The 17,884-nt window shown below is 60.6% G+C and overlaps 2 protein-coding genes across 10 annotated transcripts in view; both read left to right on the top strand.

Moving 5' to 3' along the window:
* STARD10 (StAR related lipid transfer domain containing 10) overlaps window positions 1–5,361 on the top strand; it is a 43,893-nt gene extending 38,532 nt beyond the window's left edge. For all 9 annotated transcript variants that reach the window (XM_021102011.1, XM_021102008.1, NM_001243805.1 and 6 more), the window contains 5 exon segments: window positions 1,221–1,368; window positions 1,939–2,042; window positions 2,515–2,632; window positions 4,664–4,716; window positions 4,944–5,361. In XM_021102011.1, coding sequence (XP_020957670.1) covers window positions 1,221–1,368; window positions 1,939–2,042; window positions 2,515–2,632; window positions 4,664–4,716; window positions 4,944–5,189 — 669 coding nt within the window. In that variant the 3' untranslated portion in view covers window positions 5,190–5,361.
* Window positions 7,087–17,884, top strand: part of ARAP1 (ArfGAP with RhoGAP domain, ankyrin repeat and PH domain 1) — a 63,043-nt gene continuing 52,245 nt past the window's right edge. The window contains 1 exon segment of the mRNA XM_021102283.1: window positions 7,087–7,215. The gene's annotated coding sequence lies outside the window, so the exon portion shown is untranslated.

Genomic DNA, 17,884 nt, shown 5'->3' with positions numbered 1-17,884 from the left:
AAAAAAAAAAAAAAAAAAAAGATTGTCACCATCTGGCTTCGTCTTGTACTGTGGTGACACTTAACTTGTTCCTCTGTCCTTTGCATTTTCTGTAAAGCGAAGCACATTTAGGGCTTGACGAGTTCACTGGGGCCTAGCATGCCCAGTAGGTGGTGTGACATGTCCTTCCTGGGCCCTCTCATCACCGCCAGTGGTGCCAAGGCCTAACCCAAGTTTGGGAGGACGGTGACGGGAACCCCCCTCACATAGTTGCACATATTTCCTTTTTAGTAGAAAGTGGTGTGTGTGGTTCTCTTGGCACCATCTGAACACCCAATTCTGGGAAACTTTTTAAAATTACGCAATAAAAACTTGTCCATTTGCTGAGGGGAACTTGATCCCGGGGTTTGGGCTCTCGGGTGAAAACATTCACAGAACAAAGATACGGACTCTTTCATCTAGCTGAGTGCAAATCTGGTTCTATTTTACTTGCTTTCCAGACATATGATCTAGGTTAAACCCCAGCTCTGCTTCTTACCAGCTGGGTGATCCTAGGCAAGTTCCTTGCCCTCTCTGAGCCTTCAGTTTCTCCTTGGATTTCTTGTCGGACAGAGTTATTGTGGGGGCTAAATTTTTCAAAAAAAAAAAATGTTTCCTGGGCTCTTTTCTCCCCTAGATGGAAAGCTGTTTGAGAAAAAGGCTAGTAAATAGTAAGAAATCCAAAGATGTTTGTTGAATGGCAGCGGGGGGGCGGTGGAGAGGACAAATGGTCAGCCAGGTGGTAAGTACCATGGAGCAAAGAAACAAGGAGATCATCCGTTTAGGCATCTGGTTGTTCATTCATGCTTCCACTTCATTTACCATGTACTCATCCCAGCCTGTGTGCTGAATCAACTGTGAACCTCTGCCCCTGACATTCAGGGGCCTGGAGGGCACAGATAAGGAGACTCGGTGTATGGGAGTCCAGAAGCCTGGCTGGGTAGTTCAGGAAGACTTCCCAGAGGAGGAGAGTGGGAGGAATGGGGCGGTTCGGCAGGGGCTGAGCTGGGGAGACGGTCTCTGGAGGCCGCCTGCTGGAACAGGTGGCTCTGGGAGGCCCGGACAGGACCCATGACCAGAGGCGAGCCTCCACTGGCTTCAGAAGCAGCCGTGCCTCCCAGTCCTCCTCTTCCCCCCCCCCCCGCCTGTCTGCCCTCCTGCCCCCTGAGCAGGGCTCTGACAACCCGCCTGTCTGTCCGCAGTGCCGGATGGAGTGTCGCGATGTGCCAGCGGAGACGCTCTACGACGTCCTCCACGACATTGAATACCGGAAGAAGTGGGACAGCAACGTCATTGAGACTTTCGACATTGCCCGCTTGACAGTCAACGCTGACGTGGGCTATTACTCCTGTGAGCAGGCGCAAGCACGTCCACCTGCACCCGGGCCTCCGCGCCGGCCTCCGCCTCCCATCTCCCCTCCTCGTGGCCCCCCCAGGGCCAGGCTGCTCAGAGGCCCCAGGGCAGAGCTGTAGGGCCGCCCTCCCTGACACCCTCTCCGCTCCCAGACATTTGGGCACACGTGCAGGTAGACTTGCAAAGGCATACGCATTCCCAAGTTCACGTATACACGTTCCACACAAACACACAGGCACACAGAGGCATGTGTGCAGCCCACAGCCCATGCCGTGTGCTCAGCCACGTATTTCACGTAACACACAGTAACACCACTGCTCACACACCGATGTTCACGTCTACACACAGGTCAGGCCAGCAAGGTGAGGAAGGGCTGGCTGGAGTTAGGAGCACAGAGGGTTCTTTCCCAGTTCCAGAAACTAGGTCTGCGGGGTGGGGGCCGGTATCTGTTTGGATCAGGGGAGCTGGCAGTTAACCGGGCATCCCTGTGTCCCTGGGCTCCGTCACGCCCGCCCTTGCAGGCTGGCAGGCGGGCAGTCTGGCTGAACTGTCCCTCGCCCTCCACAGGGAGGTGTCCAAAGCCCCTGAAGAACCGTGACGTCATCACCCTCCGCTCCTGGCTCCCCATGGGCACTGATTACATCATCATGAACTACTCAGTCAAACATCCTGTGAGTCACCCCACCATCCCTGCTGGGTGGGCAGGGCCAGGGACGAGCCTGAGGAGTGGACTCTGGCTGCTACCAAGACTTCTCCGTGACTTCAGGCCAGGCCTGAAGCCCGCGGGCCCTCAGCTTCCTTCCTGTGCAGTGAGAAGAATGGCTCCTGTGTCCCTGCGGGGGCTTTCAAGCAGACGAGGGGAGCACAGTGTGGGCCTTCAGTGCTCCAGTGGGGGCTGGAGGGAAAGGGGGGACCAAGAAGCGAGAGGCAGGGTCCTCCAGCCCGCCCTTGATGTCCGCGCCAGGCAGGACAGGCAGGTGCAGGTGGCTGCAGGGCAAGGCGGTGTGTATGTGCGAGTGTGCGTTTGCACGTGCGTGTGTGTGTGTGTGTGTGTGTGTGTGTGTGTGTGTGCGCTTGGTGTACTCACAAAGACATCTCCTTTCCTACACCTGAGTCTCACCTCCCTGTGCCTTCCATCCCCAGAAATACCCGCCTCGGAAAGACTTGGTCCGAGCTGTGTCCATCCAGACGGGCTACCTCATCCAGAGCACGGGGCCCAAGAGCTGCGTCATCACCTACCTGGCCCAGGTGGACCCCAAAGGTGAGGGCTTGGCCCTGGAAGCCCATCAGGGTCCTTCCCTTTACCTCAGGGGATGGGGCTTGATCTGCTGATCCAGTGGGATCCAGAAGGGTCTCTGTTAGGAAGTGTTTTGCATTTGGGGGCATTTGCACCCAAAACATCCTTTGAACCAAAGTTTGAGGCTTTACAGTGGTTTGAAAAGCAAGGGCCGCGGTGGTAGTTGCCCTCCACGGATGCTGGCAGAGCTCTCTTCCCGGACTCCTGGCCCCTCCCCGCTCTGACTTGCCCCCTACTCACTGGCTGTTCCCCCTCTGACTTATTGGCCCCCTTCCTGGAGGCTTGGGTTTTCCAGGCCCCAGTCCTCTTTCCCTTGGGAGGGCCCAGCCACTCCCGAGGCTTCTGTGACCAGGTGACCATGGGCCTCTATGCTGAGATCCAGATCCCCGGGGCCACTGGCTTCCTGGACATGTCCCTCAGGATGTCTCTTAGGCCCCGAGGCTCCCTGTATCCAGCTCTGAACTCACTGTCCCCGTTGCTAACTCAGCCTTCCTCCTAAATCTCCTCCTCCATCACCCTCCGGTCACCCATGCCAAGACCCTGGGGGTGTCTGGGGCTCCTCTTCTCAGCTCCCCGATCTCATCGCTGGTTCGCAATGATTCTTCCTCCTAAACATCTCCTGAATCTGTTGTTCTCTCTGTACTCAGCCATGTTGTCTGGCCGCACAGCTACCAGAGGGATTTTTCCCAAAAAGCTTATTTCCCTGTGACTCTCTTCTGCTTAAAATTCTTTTGCGACTTTCCATTGCCCTCAGAGTGCAGTCCGGCCCCCGGCCCCGGGTTTTCCAGTCTCTCCCCGCAGCTCACGCCTGTCAAGGCAGCCTTCTCCTCCCCCTGGAAACACCTCTCCTCCCTCCCTCCTCCCTCCAGGGCTGCTTCAGCTGTCACCTCTTCTGCCCCTGACACCCAGAGGAGTTGCTGGCTCCCTGCCCCTGGGTCCCCCTCTAGCAGAGCCCCTGGCACACTCTTGGGCCCCCGGACAGTGAGTTCCTCTCTCAGTCCCTGGGCCGGTCCAGGGTGGGCACCACTGAGTGAATGTGGAGTGAGCGAGGGAATGGATGAGGATGAGAGGAGGTGAGCCTGCGCATCTGTGCCTGGGCAGGCCCCCAGCACCCCCAAGAGCCACCGGCCCGGGCCCAGAGCTTCCCACTGCCTCACTGAGTGTTGGGTGCCAGAGGCAGAGCGGACACTTGGCAGTGAGACCAGGGGAGAACTGGACCATTGATGCCAGGCCAGGCCAGGCTAGGGTGCTCAAGTGAGAGGCCTCTGCAGCAGCTGGGCTTCCTGGGCCGGGGGCTGTGGAAGGACAGTCAGAGCAAGAGAGAGCATCAGGGCCCTTCAAGGTAAGGGGGTTAGAGGTGCGAGGGGGAGGCCAGCGCGAGTGGAGGGGAGGCGGCAGGCGGGAGCTCCACTGGCGGGGATTTCAACCCCTGTGCTGCCTGTGGTCACCTAGGACCCTGTGGTTTTCTTCCATGCAGCCCTCAGGGGCTCAGCAGAGGGAGGTGGCCGAGCAGCCTGGGGCTGGGGCTGGGGCTGGGGGTATAACAGAGGATTTGTTCTCCCGAACCTGAGGTAGAAAGAGGGAGTGAAGACGAGAAAGGCGGAGTTCCCGCGGTGGTGCAGTGGAAACGAATCCGACTAGGAACCATGAGGTTGCGGGTTCGATCCCTGGCCTTGCTCAGTAGGTTAAGGATCCGGCATTGCCGTGAGCTGTGGCCGCAGATGCGGCTCGGATCCTGCGTTGCTGTGGCTGTGGCAGCAGCTGTAGTTCTGATTAGACCCCTAGTCTGGGAACCTCCATAGGCTGCGGGAGCGGCTCTTAAAAAAAAAAAAAAAAAGATGAGAAAGGCTTACAGGACTCGCCTCACCTCCCTCCCCTTCCCCCTCCCCGGAGAAGGGGGTGTCCCCTCTGGAAGCCCCAGGCTGGAGGGAGGGGGCTGGGTCCCTGAGGCGGCTTCTTCCCTTTTCTCCTTACTCCCTGTCCCTGTCCTCACAGGCTCCTTACCCAAGTGGGTGGTGAATAAATCTTCTCAGTTCCTGGCTCCCAAGGTGAGTGGCCTTGGGCCTTTGGGGTACGGAGGTTGGGGGAGAGGGTTCCGTGACGGGGGACGGAGTCGGGGGTGGAGACTTGGAGCCGGGGGCGGGGCTAGGGCTGAGGGGCGGAGTCAGGCTCCAGGGAGGCGGGGCCGGCGGCTGCAGAGCGCGGGAGGGGACGCGGCGGAGACTTAACCCTGCGCCCAGCTCACCCCTGACTCGGCGGTGCGGCGGGTCCGCAGGCCATGAAGAAGATGTACAAGGCGTGCGTCAAGTACCCGGAGTGGAAGCAGAAGCATCAGCCGCACTTCAAGCCATGGCTGCACCCGGAGCAGAGCCCGTTGCCCAGCCTGGCGCTGTCGGAGTTGTCGGTGCAGCACGCGGACTCGCTGGAGAACATCGACGAGAGCGCCGTGGCAGAGAGCCGAGAGGAGCGCGCGGGCGGCGCGGGCGGCGAGGGCAGTGACGACGACACGTCGCTCACCTGAGCGGGGCACCACGGCAGGGACCGAGACACGACGGGGCGGAGCCCGGGGCGGCGGATCCTCCCGCGCTTTCTCCCCCCCCCTCCCCCGCGCCTCCCGGGGACGCTGGGTTTGGGCCCAGGCTGGCGCTGCGGCCCGGCTGGACACGGCCCCAATAAACGATCCCACAGCCTCAGCCGGCTCATCGCCGTGCCTGCTTCCCACCTGCTCAAGGCCGGTGCCCTTGGCCCCGCTGTTCTGCAGTTCCTTTTATTCATTTTACTACTCATCACTCGCCTTTGCTCCTTTAGGGACCCTCTCATCTCCCGTAGGTAGCTGGAGGTGGCCGGGGTGGTGCTTGTCACCCTCTCCTGTCAGTGCTGTGTTGGTTCTCCTTGCGTCTGCTCATTGGTTCACTCCTCATCCATCCACCTGACCTCGAGCGTGCATTCTGCCAGTCACTCCAGGCTATCTGGCTGCCTTTCCTGCTTTGAGAGAAGGGGCAGGTCCGCCCAGAGGCCCAGGGTCAGAGAGTGGGGTTCTCCTATAAGACCTTCAGCCTAACGCCCTCTCGGTCCACACTATGGAACCAGGGCCTGACGTTCTTCAGTTGTGACAGAAGGAGGGGGAGAGGCCCCTCAGTCTCAGACCGCAGGGCTGTGGGCCTAAGAGCTTTGGTTGGTGCAGCATGTTCTGGAGAGAGTTTGAGGGTTGAGGTGTCATCAGACTCCAGTGGAGGGACCAGGCCCTGTGATTTGAGCCCTCCTCAGCTCACTTAGAAGACCTCAGGCCTGAGTTAATAGAAAGGGTGGGGCCTCCTGCCCTTTGCCAGTGGTTAGGTGCCAGCCCTCCGTCCTGTGTTCCACCTGCTGTTCTGCTGTCTAGGCTTTGGAGTCTAGAGGGATGTCTGGGATTTTCCTGCTCTCTGTGGCCCCGAGTGCCCTCTGCTGCCTGAAGGTTATTCCTGCAATCAGGTGGGGAGGAGGGCCCTGTGCTCCACCCTCTGCAGTGGTTTTGTACCCCATGGGGACTTGGAGCTGGAAGTTCTCCCCAAGATCCAGCCCCACCCTCCTCTCCCGGGATGTGACTTACCTTTGCCTTGTCAGGAGGTGCTCGGGGTCCACCTTTTCCTACAGGGGCAAGACGAATGTCCAGTAGGAGTGGGCAAGAGATTCTGTACCCCACCAAGACTTGGCCAGGGTACCCAGTACTGGCTTTGTAACTTCGGGCAAGGCCTGGAGCTTCTTAGACCCTTATTGCCAAAACCCGGGTGATGATTTTTATCTTCAGGCATATCCAGATAAAAGGAATAAGTTGCCCAGCTTGGTTTGACATGTAGTAAGTGAGTGCCCAAATTAATGACTCCCAATCTTAGCCCTGGACCCAGGACTCAGGAATGCCTGCCAAACCCCAGGCCCCATCCGTGTGTGTGTGCTGGCAGGATGGGTGCCAACCTCCCATTCTCTAGGCCAGGGAGGGTGCCTGATTGCCAGGACCTCTGGCTGCAGCCTTTAACCAAGGGATCCTTGGGCCCTCTACTGGCACCGCCCCTACCACCCTGCCTCTGAAAGATGTGGGCAAAAGTAGGATATCTTCAAAGAATGAAGTCGGGAAGGACTTCCTGGAGGAGGAGGTCAGGACCTTGATCTTCCAGCCTCCGACCGCCCCTTACCAGGGGCAGAGTCACCGGCAGAGGGATGGCAAGAGGCCGAGAGACGCAGGAAGAGATGGAGCCTGAGCGGGCGGGGGCGCTGGAGGGAGACCTGAGCCTCAGGAGACGGACGGTCCAGTGAGCCGCGAGAGAAACCGAGGAGACGCACAGCCGAGCGCGTCCGCAGGGAGCGCGTCCGGGCGTGGCCGGGAGGGGGCGTGGCCGCCCGGGGCCCTGCCCCTTCCCCGCCCTCCCCTCCCCGGGGCGTCACGTGGGGCTGGCGGAAGCGCCCGGCGGGGTGGGCGCGCCCGGCCTGCCGCCGAGACTCGGCTACGGCACCGGGAGTCGGTGGTGGCGCCGGGACCCCGGGTCCCCCCGTGGAGTCTTCGCTCAGAACAGGTCAGTGCGGCGGTGGGGGCCTCCCGCCCGCCACCCTGGGCCAGGTGTGGCCGCGGAGTTTCCCCATTCCGCAGACGGCAACGCCGAGGCCGCGCGGCCACTCTGCGCTCGGCGCCTACTTCCGCGGGCGTCTCGCTGGGTCACGTCGTCTGTTCTGACTGGCGGTGGGGATGGGGGCGCCTCCTGAGGGCGCGCGGTCGGGCCAGAGGCCGTAGGGAGGAGGGCGAACCGTCGGAACTAGGGGCTTCCAGCCCTTAGCTCCCAGAATCCGGAGCCCTCGGGGCGCCTAGATTTTCTTATCTGTGAGATACAGGCTCCCACCTCGTTGACCGCGGGCACCCTAACAGATCTGCACGGTCGTATGACCTTATGCGCTGGACCTGCGGCTTCAGTGATCTTGAGCAGAGTACTTCCGGTCTCTGCGCCTCAGCTCCCCACCGGTAAATGGGGCATGGCCTCCCCTGAGCTCCTACCTGGCCCAGTTGCTGGAAAAAGAAGGTGTGTGTTCACTGAATGGGGTCAAGACACAGGGAGTGGGTTATTGGGACTGGAGAGAGCAGACTTGGAGTGCAGCCTGGAGGCATGGGGTGGGTGTTTGCGCCCAGATCTCCAGGGCTGTGTGTTAGTGCTGAGGAGTTTTGGTGGGCATCTGGCTTAGGCATCCCCTACCCCCAGAGCTCCTGTCCCGGAGCCTTCCCTGATCCAGGCTTGGTGCGGGGAGGGCTCCAGGGTGGGACAGATATGTGGACGTTCGCAGGGATTTGACCTCAGCCGGCAACGAGGTCCAGAGAGAGGCACCCAGGATACCTGTCCTGGGAGAGCAGAGTGTCCAGGCCAGCAGAGACTGCCTAGCAAGCTCATTACAGGGTAAAAGGAGCCCCAAAGAGTCAGAAAACAGGTGTAGACAGGCCCAGGGATGAAATCAGCCCTTGGAAGCTCAGGGAGGAGGGATGACTCCAGTGGGCCTTGGCAGTTAAGTAGTATTCACAAGAGGAGGGCAGAGCTTATGCGAAGCAGGAACTTGGGTGGTGTGTCTGAGGCATGGCAGGTGGCTGCAGTGGGTTGCAGGGCTGGGATGTAGAGAGAACCAACCCCCCAGACCCAAGGCTGGTTGAGCAGTATCCAGACCCTGGTCCGGGGCTCCTGTCTCCCCACTCGCCACTTGCTCATTGGAGCTGGGCCAGACTCCTAACAACTGTGAGGTGGAAGTGAGCAGAGGCCACCAAGGCTCAGATTGCCTCCAGGCTTCACTGGAGCCCTCAGGCCTCCGCAGCAGCCCCAGCCTCACCCCCCACCGTCTCCCAGACTCCAGCCCTGCCGTACCTGCAGCCTCAGCCCTTTGTGCAGGGTGCTTGTCCTCCCTAACCTTCTGTGTCCTTTGGGACTTGGAGGCGGGCTGCTTATTGCCTCCTGCCTAGTCTTTCAGTTCCTGTGTAGTGGCGAGGAAGGGCCTCCTTGGAGCTTGGTGGGGAAGGGGACTGCAGAGCCACAGGGGTGACTGGGACCTGGGACAGTCCCTGTGCAGCCACCAAACACTATGTGACTCTGCAAGTCCCCAGACTTCTCTGTTTCCCAGTCCGTGGGGTTTGGTGATAAGCCCTGGTCCCATGCTCCGAAGAGAGACTGCTGGAGCAAGAACTGGGCCTTTCGGGAATCTAAATCCTTCCCTGGCAGTGTGTTTGAAAGAAGGAAAGGGGGTCACTTCAGGGGGTCAGGGTCTTTGAGAGTCCTAGGGGCTAGTAGTGGACTAGCCTAGTACGAAGCCCTGCGACACTCGCTGGAGAGAGGGGAGTCCCCTCCACTCTCCAGGGGCCCTCTCCCTCTGGCCAAGCTCAAAGCCAGCCGGCTGATGCCCAAACAAGTGGCCTCTGTTCCCAGGCTGGGGGGAGGGGAGGCAGGCCCTGGGCTGCAGGCCCGTCTGTCCAGCGCTGACCCTGCTCCCCCCCTCCACTCTGCACTCTGCATCTTAACCCTTGGGGTCCTGGGCTGGGCCCTGGGCTCCTTGAAGGCTGGTACCCCTTGCCCAGTAGCTGTCCCCTCCACCCCACTTTAGGCTCCCAAGGGTTCTGTTGCAGCAGGAGGGGGTGCAGTAGGACACGAGTTGGAAATGGAGAGAAGAGGAGGACGTGAGGTGGGAGGGAAGGAGGCTGGAGCACACAGGGCCTTGGCCCGTCAGAGACCGCTTGGCCCAGAAGCTTTTTTCACAGGTGGGGAGACTGAGGCCGGGGCCAGAGATCAGACCAGGACCCCACAGCAAGGCCCCGTGGGGGTTAGAACTGACTCGGCTCTTGGCCTGGGACCCCCTGGGGAGAGGAGAGGAACGAGAGGGAGCTGGCCTTGATTGGACACCGCACGTTTGTTACTTTTTAACTTGACATCATTCCACGCGACAAGGGTCCCTCTTCGGGGACATAGAACGGCTGCAGAAAGAGCTGGGGAATAGCGCGAGTGGGGACGATGCCGGCGAGCGTGCACGCAGCCCCGTGGGGGCTGACGCAACGATCACGCATGTTAACCACTCTCGTGCTCCCAGCGAGCCTGGAGGTTCGGGACCATTCTGCAGATAAGGAGACGGAGGCACAGAGAGGTTAAGTAACTTGCCCGGGATCTCAGCACATCAGTGTCAGAGCAGGGCCAGAACCTGGTGTCTGTGTGCCTCCTTTGGCCTCATTTCCAGCCCGATGTCATCCCTTGAGCTCAGTCCAGGGTCCCACTCAGTGAGGGGCTGTCCCCTTGGTGACCGAGGCAGCCTTGAGCAGAGCGTGACCCCAGCCAGGCAGCCCCGGGCCTTCCTTAGGAGCGGAGTCAGTCCCCTGGGTGGCCCCCGTCACCCCCTCCTCTGTGCCCAGTCCGGCTGCACTCTGTCCCTCTGTCGCGCTGCAGGGAGCGGCGTGGCATGTTCCAGAAAGGGGGTCTGAACCAAGGGTCTGAACTGCAGGAGACAGTGGGGAGGCCCTCAGGGGTCCCCGGCAGGGGCACGCCCCTAGAGCCGGGGCCTGCCCCTGCCGCACACCCACACCCTCCGGCCGGTCGGAGAGGACCCCCGTTCACTGAGCCCCCCCCCCCCGTCAGGCCCCCAGACCCACGCATTCCCGCCAGCTCTGGGGGTGGCCCCGTTCAGTGGCCTGGGTGCTGGGGGGTGAACAGTGCATCGTTCGTCTTCCTCGTGGCCCTCCTATGGAACAGCCTTTGCGGGTGTTTTCCCGTTTTGCTTAGTTAGTTTTTAATGATCGTCAGGCTTTCCGTTATCGGTGTACAGTGTCGTGTCACTTTCTCTGTACAGCAGAGGGACCCAGCCGTGCGTGGATACACACATTCTTTTTCTCACATTATCCTCCATCCTGTCCCGTCACACGTGCCTGGATAGAGCTCCCCGGGCTGTGCAGCAGGATCTCAGGGCTCATCCACCCCACAGGCAAGAGTTTGCATCTAGTAATGTCTCATCCTTTGGAACATAGCTCAGGAGGGAGAACAAATTCTGCCCCATAGACAGGACACCTGTCCCAGACCATTGGGACAGTCAGAGTCACTGGGGGGCGATGGGGAGGAATTCAATCCCAGAGTTGTTATCTCACAGTAACAATAGCAGCATTAGCTGCTGTTTCTTGGAGGCTTACCGTGCGCCAAGCACTGTGCTAAGCATTTTATGTACTAAGTTCATTCCGTCCTCAACAGTCAGCCTGTGGGGTAGGGACTGTTCCCATTTCACAGATGAAGAAACCGAGGCCTAGAGAAGTGACGTGATTGCCCTGAGCTCCGCTGTTATCTAGAAGAGCTGGGAGTCTGGATTTCTACAGCTTCACGGGGAGAACCCTGAGCCCTGGGGGGTCACTGCAGGCAGACAAGAGCCAAATCCTGTCTTACCCTAGGAACTCCCAGTCGGGGTGACAGGCAGGGACTAGAGGGCCACCTGAGTAGGTGACATTGCTGGTGACCCGCTCTGGGGATGGGGTGCCTGCAAAGGCATCCTGCTTACAGCCAGACTGGCTCCTAGCCCCCAGGGGCCCAGCCCGGGGATGAGCGGCTCCTGGAGGTTGCTCCCTGCTCTTGTCCAGTCCTGTCCACTCTAGGCTTTGTTGAGTACTGTGCATCTCCCAGACCCCATTTACAGATGGGCAGACTGAGGGCAGTAGAGGCTGAGTGACTTGACGGAGTCTTGCAGCTGAGAAGTAGCCGCACTTGGCCTGAGCCCCAGGTGGAGGCTCTGAGGCCCCTACCCTTCCTCCCCTTTGGGCCTGGCAGGGCCTCCTGGCTCGAAAGCCTGAGCTTCCTTCAGACACTGCCCACCTGCCTTGTCACAGAATCCGTCTTTCTCTCTGACCAAACCAAGGACCTGCTTCCTCTCAGGGTGGCTGCCGTCTGGTCCAGCTTGTTGGGGACCCAGTGGACATGGCTGGGGAGCGTGGGCCTGGAGCTGAGGGGCTGACCTTTGTGGCTGACCTTCGTGGTCGAGGGTGCGAGGTTCATGGCCAGTGGGGCCCAGAGGCAGACCCAGGGGTCAGAGAGCACCCCCAGCTCCACCCGGGAGCGAGAAATGTGGCAGAATCTTCCTTCCCCTCACTGTCCTTATTGTCGGGAGAACAGAAGCTTGTGAGGGCAGGGGGGCGAGAGAGGAGGAGGGGGACCTCCCACAGCCCCTCCTCTGTCCCCATTCCCAGGCAGGGAGCCGCAGGGTCACACTGCAATCTCAGCTGCCCTGGGCTCCTGGGGAAGCCTGGCTGAGTCCTGCCTCCTTCTGAGTGTCAGGGCCTAGGACGGGGGAGCGGTAGCTGAGCCTCCCTTTCTCCCGGTGCCTGGGTCTCCTCTGGGCACCCCTTCTCCCCCCACCCCCTGCTGGGACCAGGGTGCTGCCTGTAATCAGCCTTGGAGACGGGAGCCTGTCCCTGGTTCAGTGAGAGGCCTTGAGCTGCTCAGGGACTCAGCTTCCCTGGAGCTTCAGGGAGGGAGCAGGAGGCAGTGGCTCCTGGGACATCCAGGCCCCAGGTGTGAACAGATCAGGATGGGAACCAGCCACACAGGGCAGGTGAGGGTGCCACGGGGTGGTGGGGGCCGAGGACTTCTCCGCAACCCCTGCCCCCGCTCCCCCATTGGGCAGTGAGATTTTAGGATGCGGAGTCTGAGATTCTAGGCAGCGGGGATCAAGGAGTCTAGGGTTTTAGTGCTAACAGTCCCAAGCTTCCAAATTTCCAAAATTCGAGGTTCCAGGAGCCTGCCAAGTCTGGAATTGAGCCGAGGGGGTCCTGGGTTGAGGCCGAGTCCTGTGTCACACCCTGGCCAGACAGACAAGGCCTGGAGGGTTTGTCAGGGCTGCTTGGGGGACAGTGGCCCAGCTGGCTTCCAGGCTGTACCTGTTCCTTGCACCCACCGCTCCCCACTGACACACCAGCTGACACACTCCTTTTAAGGAATCTGAGAGCCCAGTCCTGGAAAGGACTGGGTGGGTAGCAGGAGAGCCTGGCATCTGGGTGGGGAGGGGGAGGCGGGGGTGGGGAGGGGGAGGCTGGTGGCGGCCTGGGTCACAGCAAACTCTGGGCCGCCTTGCTGGGCAAACCAGGTCCTCCCCGGGCCGCATGGCCTGTGGCTCTGCAGGCCCAGGTCCAGCCCTGGAGCGTTAGAGCCAGGCTCAAGGACTCGGGGTGGTGGCCAGAGACCCCGGCCGGGAGCCCAGGGGGAGGCCCTGACTCTCCCTGGGAGGCAGGGAGCCTGGGCTGAGGCTAAGGGCCTTCGAGTAATTCACAGGGTCCCCCCAGCTCCATCCAGTGCCCATGTGGGTCTGTGGGCACAGGAGCTGCCCTCACAGGGCCATGGCACGGGACTGGGAGCTGCCCCATGGGGACCAGCGCTGCTTCTTCCCCTGGGGGAGGAGCCCTCCTGCTGGCCGACTTGCGGGCTGGGCCAGCCCTCGTCCCTCGGGGCATCGTGCATGTTCCTGGCTGCACACGCATGTGCACTTGGGCCCTGACCACCCTTGGAGAACCCGCGCTTTTGCCTGTGTGTGCATGTGAGCAGCATTTGCTGTCCAGGGGGTTGGGGTAGGAGGCGCTGGCACTGCACTCTTGATGTGTGAGCTGGGGAGGCTTTTACCCACTTGAGTGTGGCTCTGCAGTAAGATGTGACAATTTGTTCCCAGGGGCTGCCCTGGCCTGGTGGGGAGGAAGGGCCTGCCTGAGGGCAGGGCTGGGGGCTGAGCTTTGCCAGGGGACAGCAGGACAGCTTTGGGGTGGGGTCTCTCTTGCTAAAGTCCCACCTCCCCCCTCACCTTGGGCTATTCCTCGTCTCTCCTCCCCTCTCCTTCTTCATTAATTAGTTAATTAATTAATTTGTCTTTTTAGGGCTGAACTCATGGCATATGGAGGTTCCTGGGCTAGGAGTTGAATCGGAGCTGTAGCCGCTGGCCTATACCACAGCCACAGCAACACCAGATCCAAGCCGCGTCTGTGACCTACACCACAGCTCTCGGCAATGCCGGATCCTTAACCCACTGACCGAGGCCAGGGATCGAACCCGCGTCCTCATGGATACTAGTCAGGTTCATTTGCTGCTGCGCCATGACTGGAACCCCATCCCCTGTCCTTCTGAGCTCTCAAGAGGGGCACACCGAGTCTCAGGAGGCCAAAGATCCAGGGAAGGTCCGGCAGTTTTAGTGGTTCTGTTCCAGGACATGAACCAGAATCCTCACCCCTACTGCACGTGGCCTGAAAAACGCACATTTCTCAGTGCAGGGTCAGCATAGCACACCCGGAAACTGGCTTATTCCAGCATCTCTGAGGTCCCCCCTCCCCCTCCCAGCTCTTCCAAGGAAAAGGCTAGAAGGGGATGGGTGCTCAGACTTATGTGGCCCTGGTTAGGCCATTGTCCCTTTCTGGGGCTCACTTTCCCCTTCTGGAAGTGGGGAGGTTTGGATTAGGAGGTTCCTACATGCTTAAGGAGCAGGTGCTCAGGGCTGTGGAGAGCTGGGATCTGGCAGGCAGGAGGTGACCCTTGAACTTGAAGGGCGGGTATGAGCAGAATGGGAGGCGCCTGGTCGGGGCGGGGGGCTGGAGGCCAGGTTCTAGCCACACTTTGAGCAGTGATCACTCCTTGCTCTCTGCATATAAAATTGGGGGATCTGGAGTTCCCGTCGTGGCGCAGTGGTTAACGAATCCGACTAGGAACCATGAGGTTGCGGGTTCGGTCCCTGCTCTTGCTCAGTGGGTTAACGATCTGGCGTTGCCGTGAGCTGTGGTGTAGGTTGCAGACGCGGCTTGGATCCCGCGTTGCTGTGGCTCTGGCGTAGGCCGGTGGCTACAGCTCCGATTAGACCCCTAGCCTGGGAACCTCCACATGCTGCGGGAGCGGCCCAAGAAATAGCAAAAAGACAAAAAAAAAAAAAATTGGGGGATCTCAGGAGTTCCCCTTATGGCTCATCAGCTTAAGAACCCAACTAGTATCCATGAGGATGTGGGTTTGATCCCTGGCCTCACTCAGTGGATTAAGGATCTGGCGTTGCCATGAGCTGCAGCGTAGGTCACAGATGTAGTAGCTTGGATCCTGCGTGGCCATGGCTGTGGTGTAGGCTGGCAGCTGCTGCTCCAATTGGACCCCTAGTCAGGAAACATCCATAAGCTGTGGGTGTGGCCCTAGAAAAACAAAAAAAGAAAAAATTAGGAGATTTCATTCTATCAATAGATTATTTTCACTGCCTGCCAACATCTGGCTGGTAGCTGGGGAGGCGGGGGCATCAGACCTCAGTCCTGACTTCAGGGGACACCCAGCCAAGGCTGGGGCGTGCGAGAGAAGATGTGTGTATGTGACCCAGTCACAGATAGTGACATCCCGGTATGACCTAGGCTGTGACCATGGGCGTCGAGACTGCTGCCTGGAGCAGGTGACACTTGACCTTGAAGGGTAAGGTCGAGAAAGACGTTTCTAGGCAGAGGGAACAAGCTGAGCAAAGTCCTGGAGGTCAAGCGTCCAGCAGCGAGAGCGGAGGGAGTGAACCCGGAGATGAGGAGTAGGTGGCGGCAGCCAGAGGGTGCAGCCCTTCCAGCCCCCCGCTGAGTAGCGGGGAGGGGGAGCCGGGGAAGGGGTGGGCAGGCCGGGGAGAGGGGAGCTGGTCATCGAAGCTCCTGGGTGACTGGGGTGGTTCTGACCTGCCGCGGGGAGGTTTTAGGGGTCTGAGAGTCAGGACTCCCGTGCAGTGAGGCCCCCAGCAGGGTGAAGCGGCAGGGGCAGCCCAGCCATGGGTGGTGCCAAGGAGTCCCAGAGCTGAACCTTGCCACCTGCCTGCCCAGCCGTCCCTGACCCTAGCCAGGTGGCAGCCCCTGTCCTGAGCTGCTGACCCGGGGCAGCCAGGCTTCTGCGATCTTATCTGTCCCCAGTGGACGGACACTCCACTGGGGAAGGAGCCGCAAGTGAGACGGCGCCCCTTCCCCCAGCTGAGGAGACTGACCGAGAACAAATAAATATATAAACTGTCCGCGAGAAATGGCTGGGGGGGGTGAAAAATGACACAGGGTGGCGAGGGTGCTTTTTTTAGGCAGCGTGGTGGGCATGGAAGGCTCTCCTTTTTTTTTTTTTTTTTTTTTTTTTGGCTGTTTAGGGCTGCACCTGCAGCACATGGAGGTTCCCAGGCCAGGGGTCAGAGCTTTAGCTGCCAGCCTACACCACAGCCAGGGCAATGCCGGATTCTTAACCCACTGAGTGAGGCCAGAGACCAAACCCTCGTCCTCATGGATACTGGTTGGGTTCGTAACCTGCTGAAAAAGTCGGGGAGGGACTCCTGCAGGTGTCTGGTGGAGGGAGCTCCCAGCCCTGAAGAGGGAGCACGCCCAGTGGGTTGGAGTGAGTTGACATCCCAGCACCACAGAGACAGTCTGCACAGGCCTGGCCTTCGCTGGCTTCGGCTTTGGCTCTGAGGGAGGCGGGAAGTCCCTGGGTGTGCAAAGTAGCCGAGTTGGGATCTGGTTTGAAGGCAGACATTCATTCCCCACAAGCCTGCCAGGTGGGGCCGTCCAAACCCGTTTGTACAGATGATGAAACTGAGACTCAGAAGTTGGGTGGACGCCCAGGTCGCACAGCAGGAGGACCCCTGGCTGCCTGCCTGCCTGCGGCCCCGGGCTCCATTCCCTCAGCACCTGCTGCCCTTCGCTGCTGCTTCCCACCGTCCCGACAGCAAGACTGAGAGTCTTAGCACGGCCTTCCAGGCCCTTCTCGGCTGGCACCCGTCCTCCCTGTCCCTGTCCTTGTCCCGCCTGACCTCCCCGACCCTGGCTCCCTGTCCCTTCTGAGGCAATGAAGTGGAAGGAGAGGCTTCTGTGTGATCTCAGGCAAATTACTTCACCTCTCTGAGGCTCAGTTTTTTCCTCATCCGTAAAGTTGGGCCCAAACCCTCCCTTTTCTAGATTGTCATGAGGCCTCTATGAAACAACCCCGTGCTTGTTTCGCACAGCACCTGGTAGATGGTTAAGTGCTCTGCAACCATGACTTTGTGTTGCTTTGAGCTGGGATGCTCGGATCAGATAAGGGGTTGGAATGTTCCCTGTGAGTGAGCGGGAGAGCTTCCCCTCTGCTGTCTGATTATGGAGTCCGGGAGGCTCCACGTGGAGCTGGAGGCTGGATGCCAAGGGCTGACCTGTTATCTCGCCCCTGCCAGCCCCGCCCATGTCGTCATCTCGGCGCAGGAGCTTCCTCTTTCAGGTGCCAGCCGCTGGGGCGCTGGGGCCCCGCTCATCTTCTGGCTTCTCCCTCGCAGGGGCCACCGGCCCCGGGGGAGGGTGGGCTCAGGTCCCTGTGCTCCGGGGCGGCTGGTTCTGGGAAACGGTGGGCATGTGCCCGGCTGCCTCGAGAGGCGGGACCCACGCAGGGCCCGGGCTGTCCTCAGCCCCCCCGGTGGGGGGTGAGGGTCTTGCGCGACCCGGCTCCCGTCCTCGCCTGCTGCCGGGGATTCCGCCCTATGCGCCCCAGCCTCCCGTGCTGGGTCGGGCTCCGTCCTGTTCGGCTCCTTGACGAGGATAAGAGCCCCGCCCCCGACGGGGCAGTGGTCACAGGGGAGGGTCGTCCTGTTGGAGGAGGTGCTGCCTGGGGCGTCCCCAGCCCAGGAGGCAGTGTCTGTGGTTGAGGGGCTCGTGGTGAGAGGGGGCTGGCCGGGCCACCTTCCAGGTGAGCTGGAGCCCGAAGAGTGAAGGGGGGTGGGGGGTAGGGAGGGTGGCTGCGGGTTAGGGCTGCCGGGTTGGGCTTTGCCGGGCTGGGGGCGCAGGAGGGGGGTTAGAGGAGCAGGTGGAGGGCGGAGGGCGCTCGGCTGAGGGTGGGGGGAAGGGCAGGAGGCTGGGAGGAGGGCCCAGGAGTCTAGCAGGGTGGAGAGGAGGGGGCTGGGGAGGCAGTTGGGGGAAGGGGTGGGGGTCCTGGGAGGGCCTAGGGGCTTAGCATGTCACAGACTTTTGGACCTGTGACTTTAGGCTCCGTTTCTTGTGAGTCTCACTTAGCACCCACCCTCCCTCCTGACCGACCCTCTCCTGGGTGGGGAGGGGCTTGGGCCTGAGGGGCTCTGGGGTGAGGTGGGTGGGGTGGGGGGGCGTGGGTGAGCGGCAGGGCTGGGGTGGGGTCAGATGCCATCTAGGGGACAAACCACTGGGGGACCCGGAGTCTCGTGTTGGTCGCAGACCTCAGTCAACTCGCATTTGGAAGTCCA

The sequence above is a fragment of the Sus scrofa genome, chromosome 9 (assembly GCF_000003025.6).
Source record: "Sus scrofa isolate TJ Tabasco breed Duroc chromosome 9, Sscrofa11.1, whole genome shotgun sequence".
Lineage (NCBI taxonomy): Eukaryota > Metazoa > Chordata > Mammalia > Artiodactyla > Suidae > Sus > Sus scrofa.
Note: the sequence above shows the minus strand (reverse complement) of the source record. Positions and strands in the feature narration are given on the sequence as shown.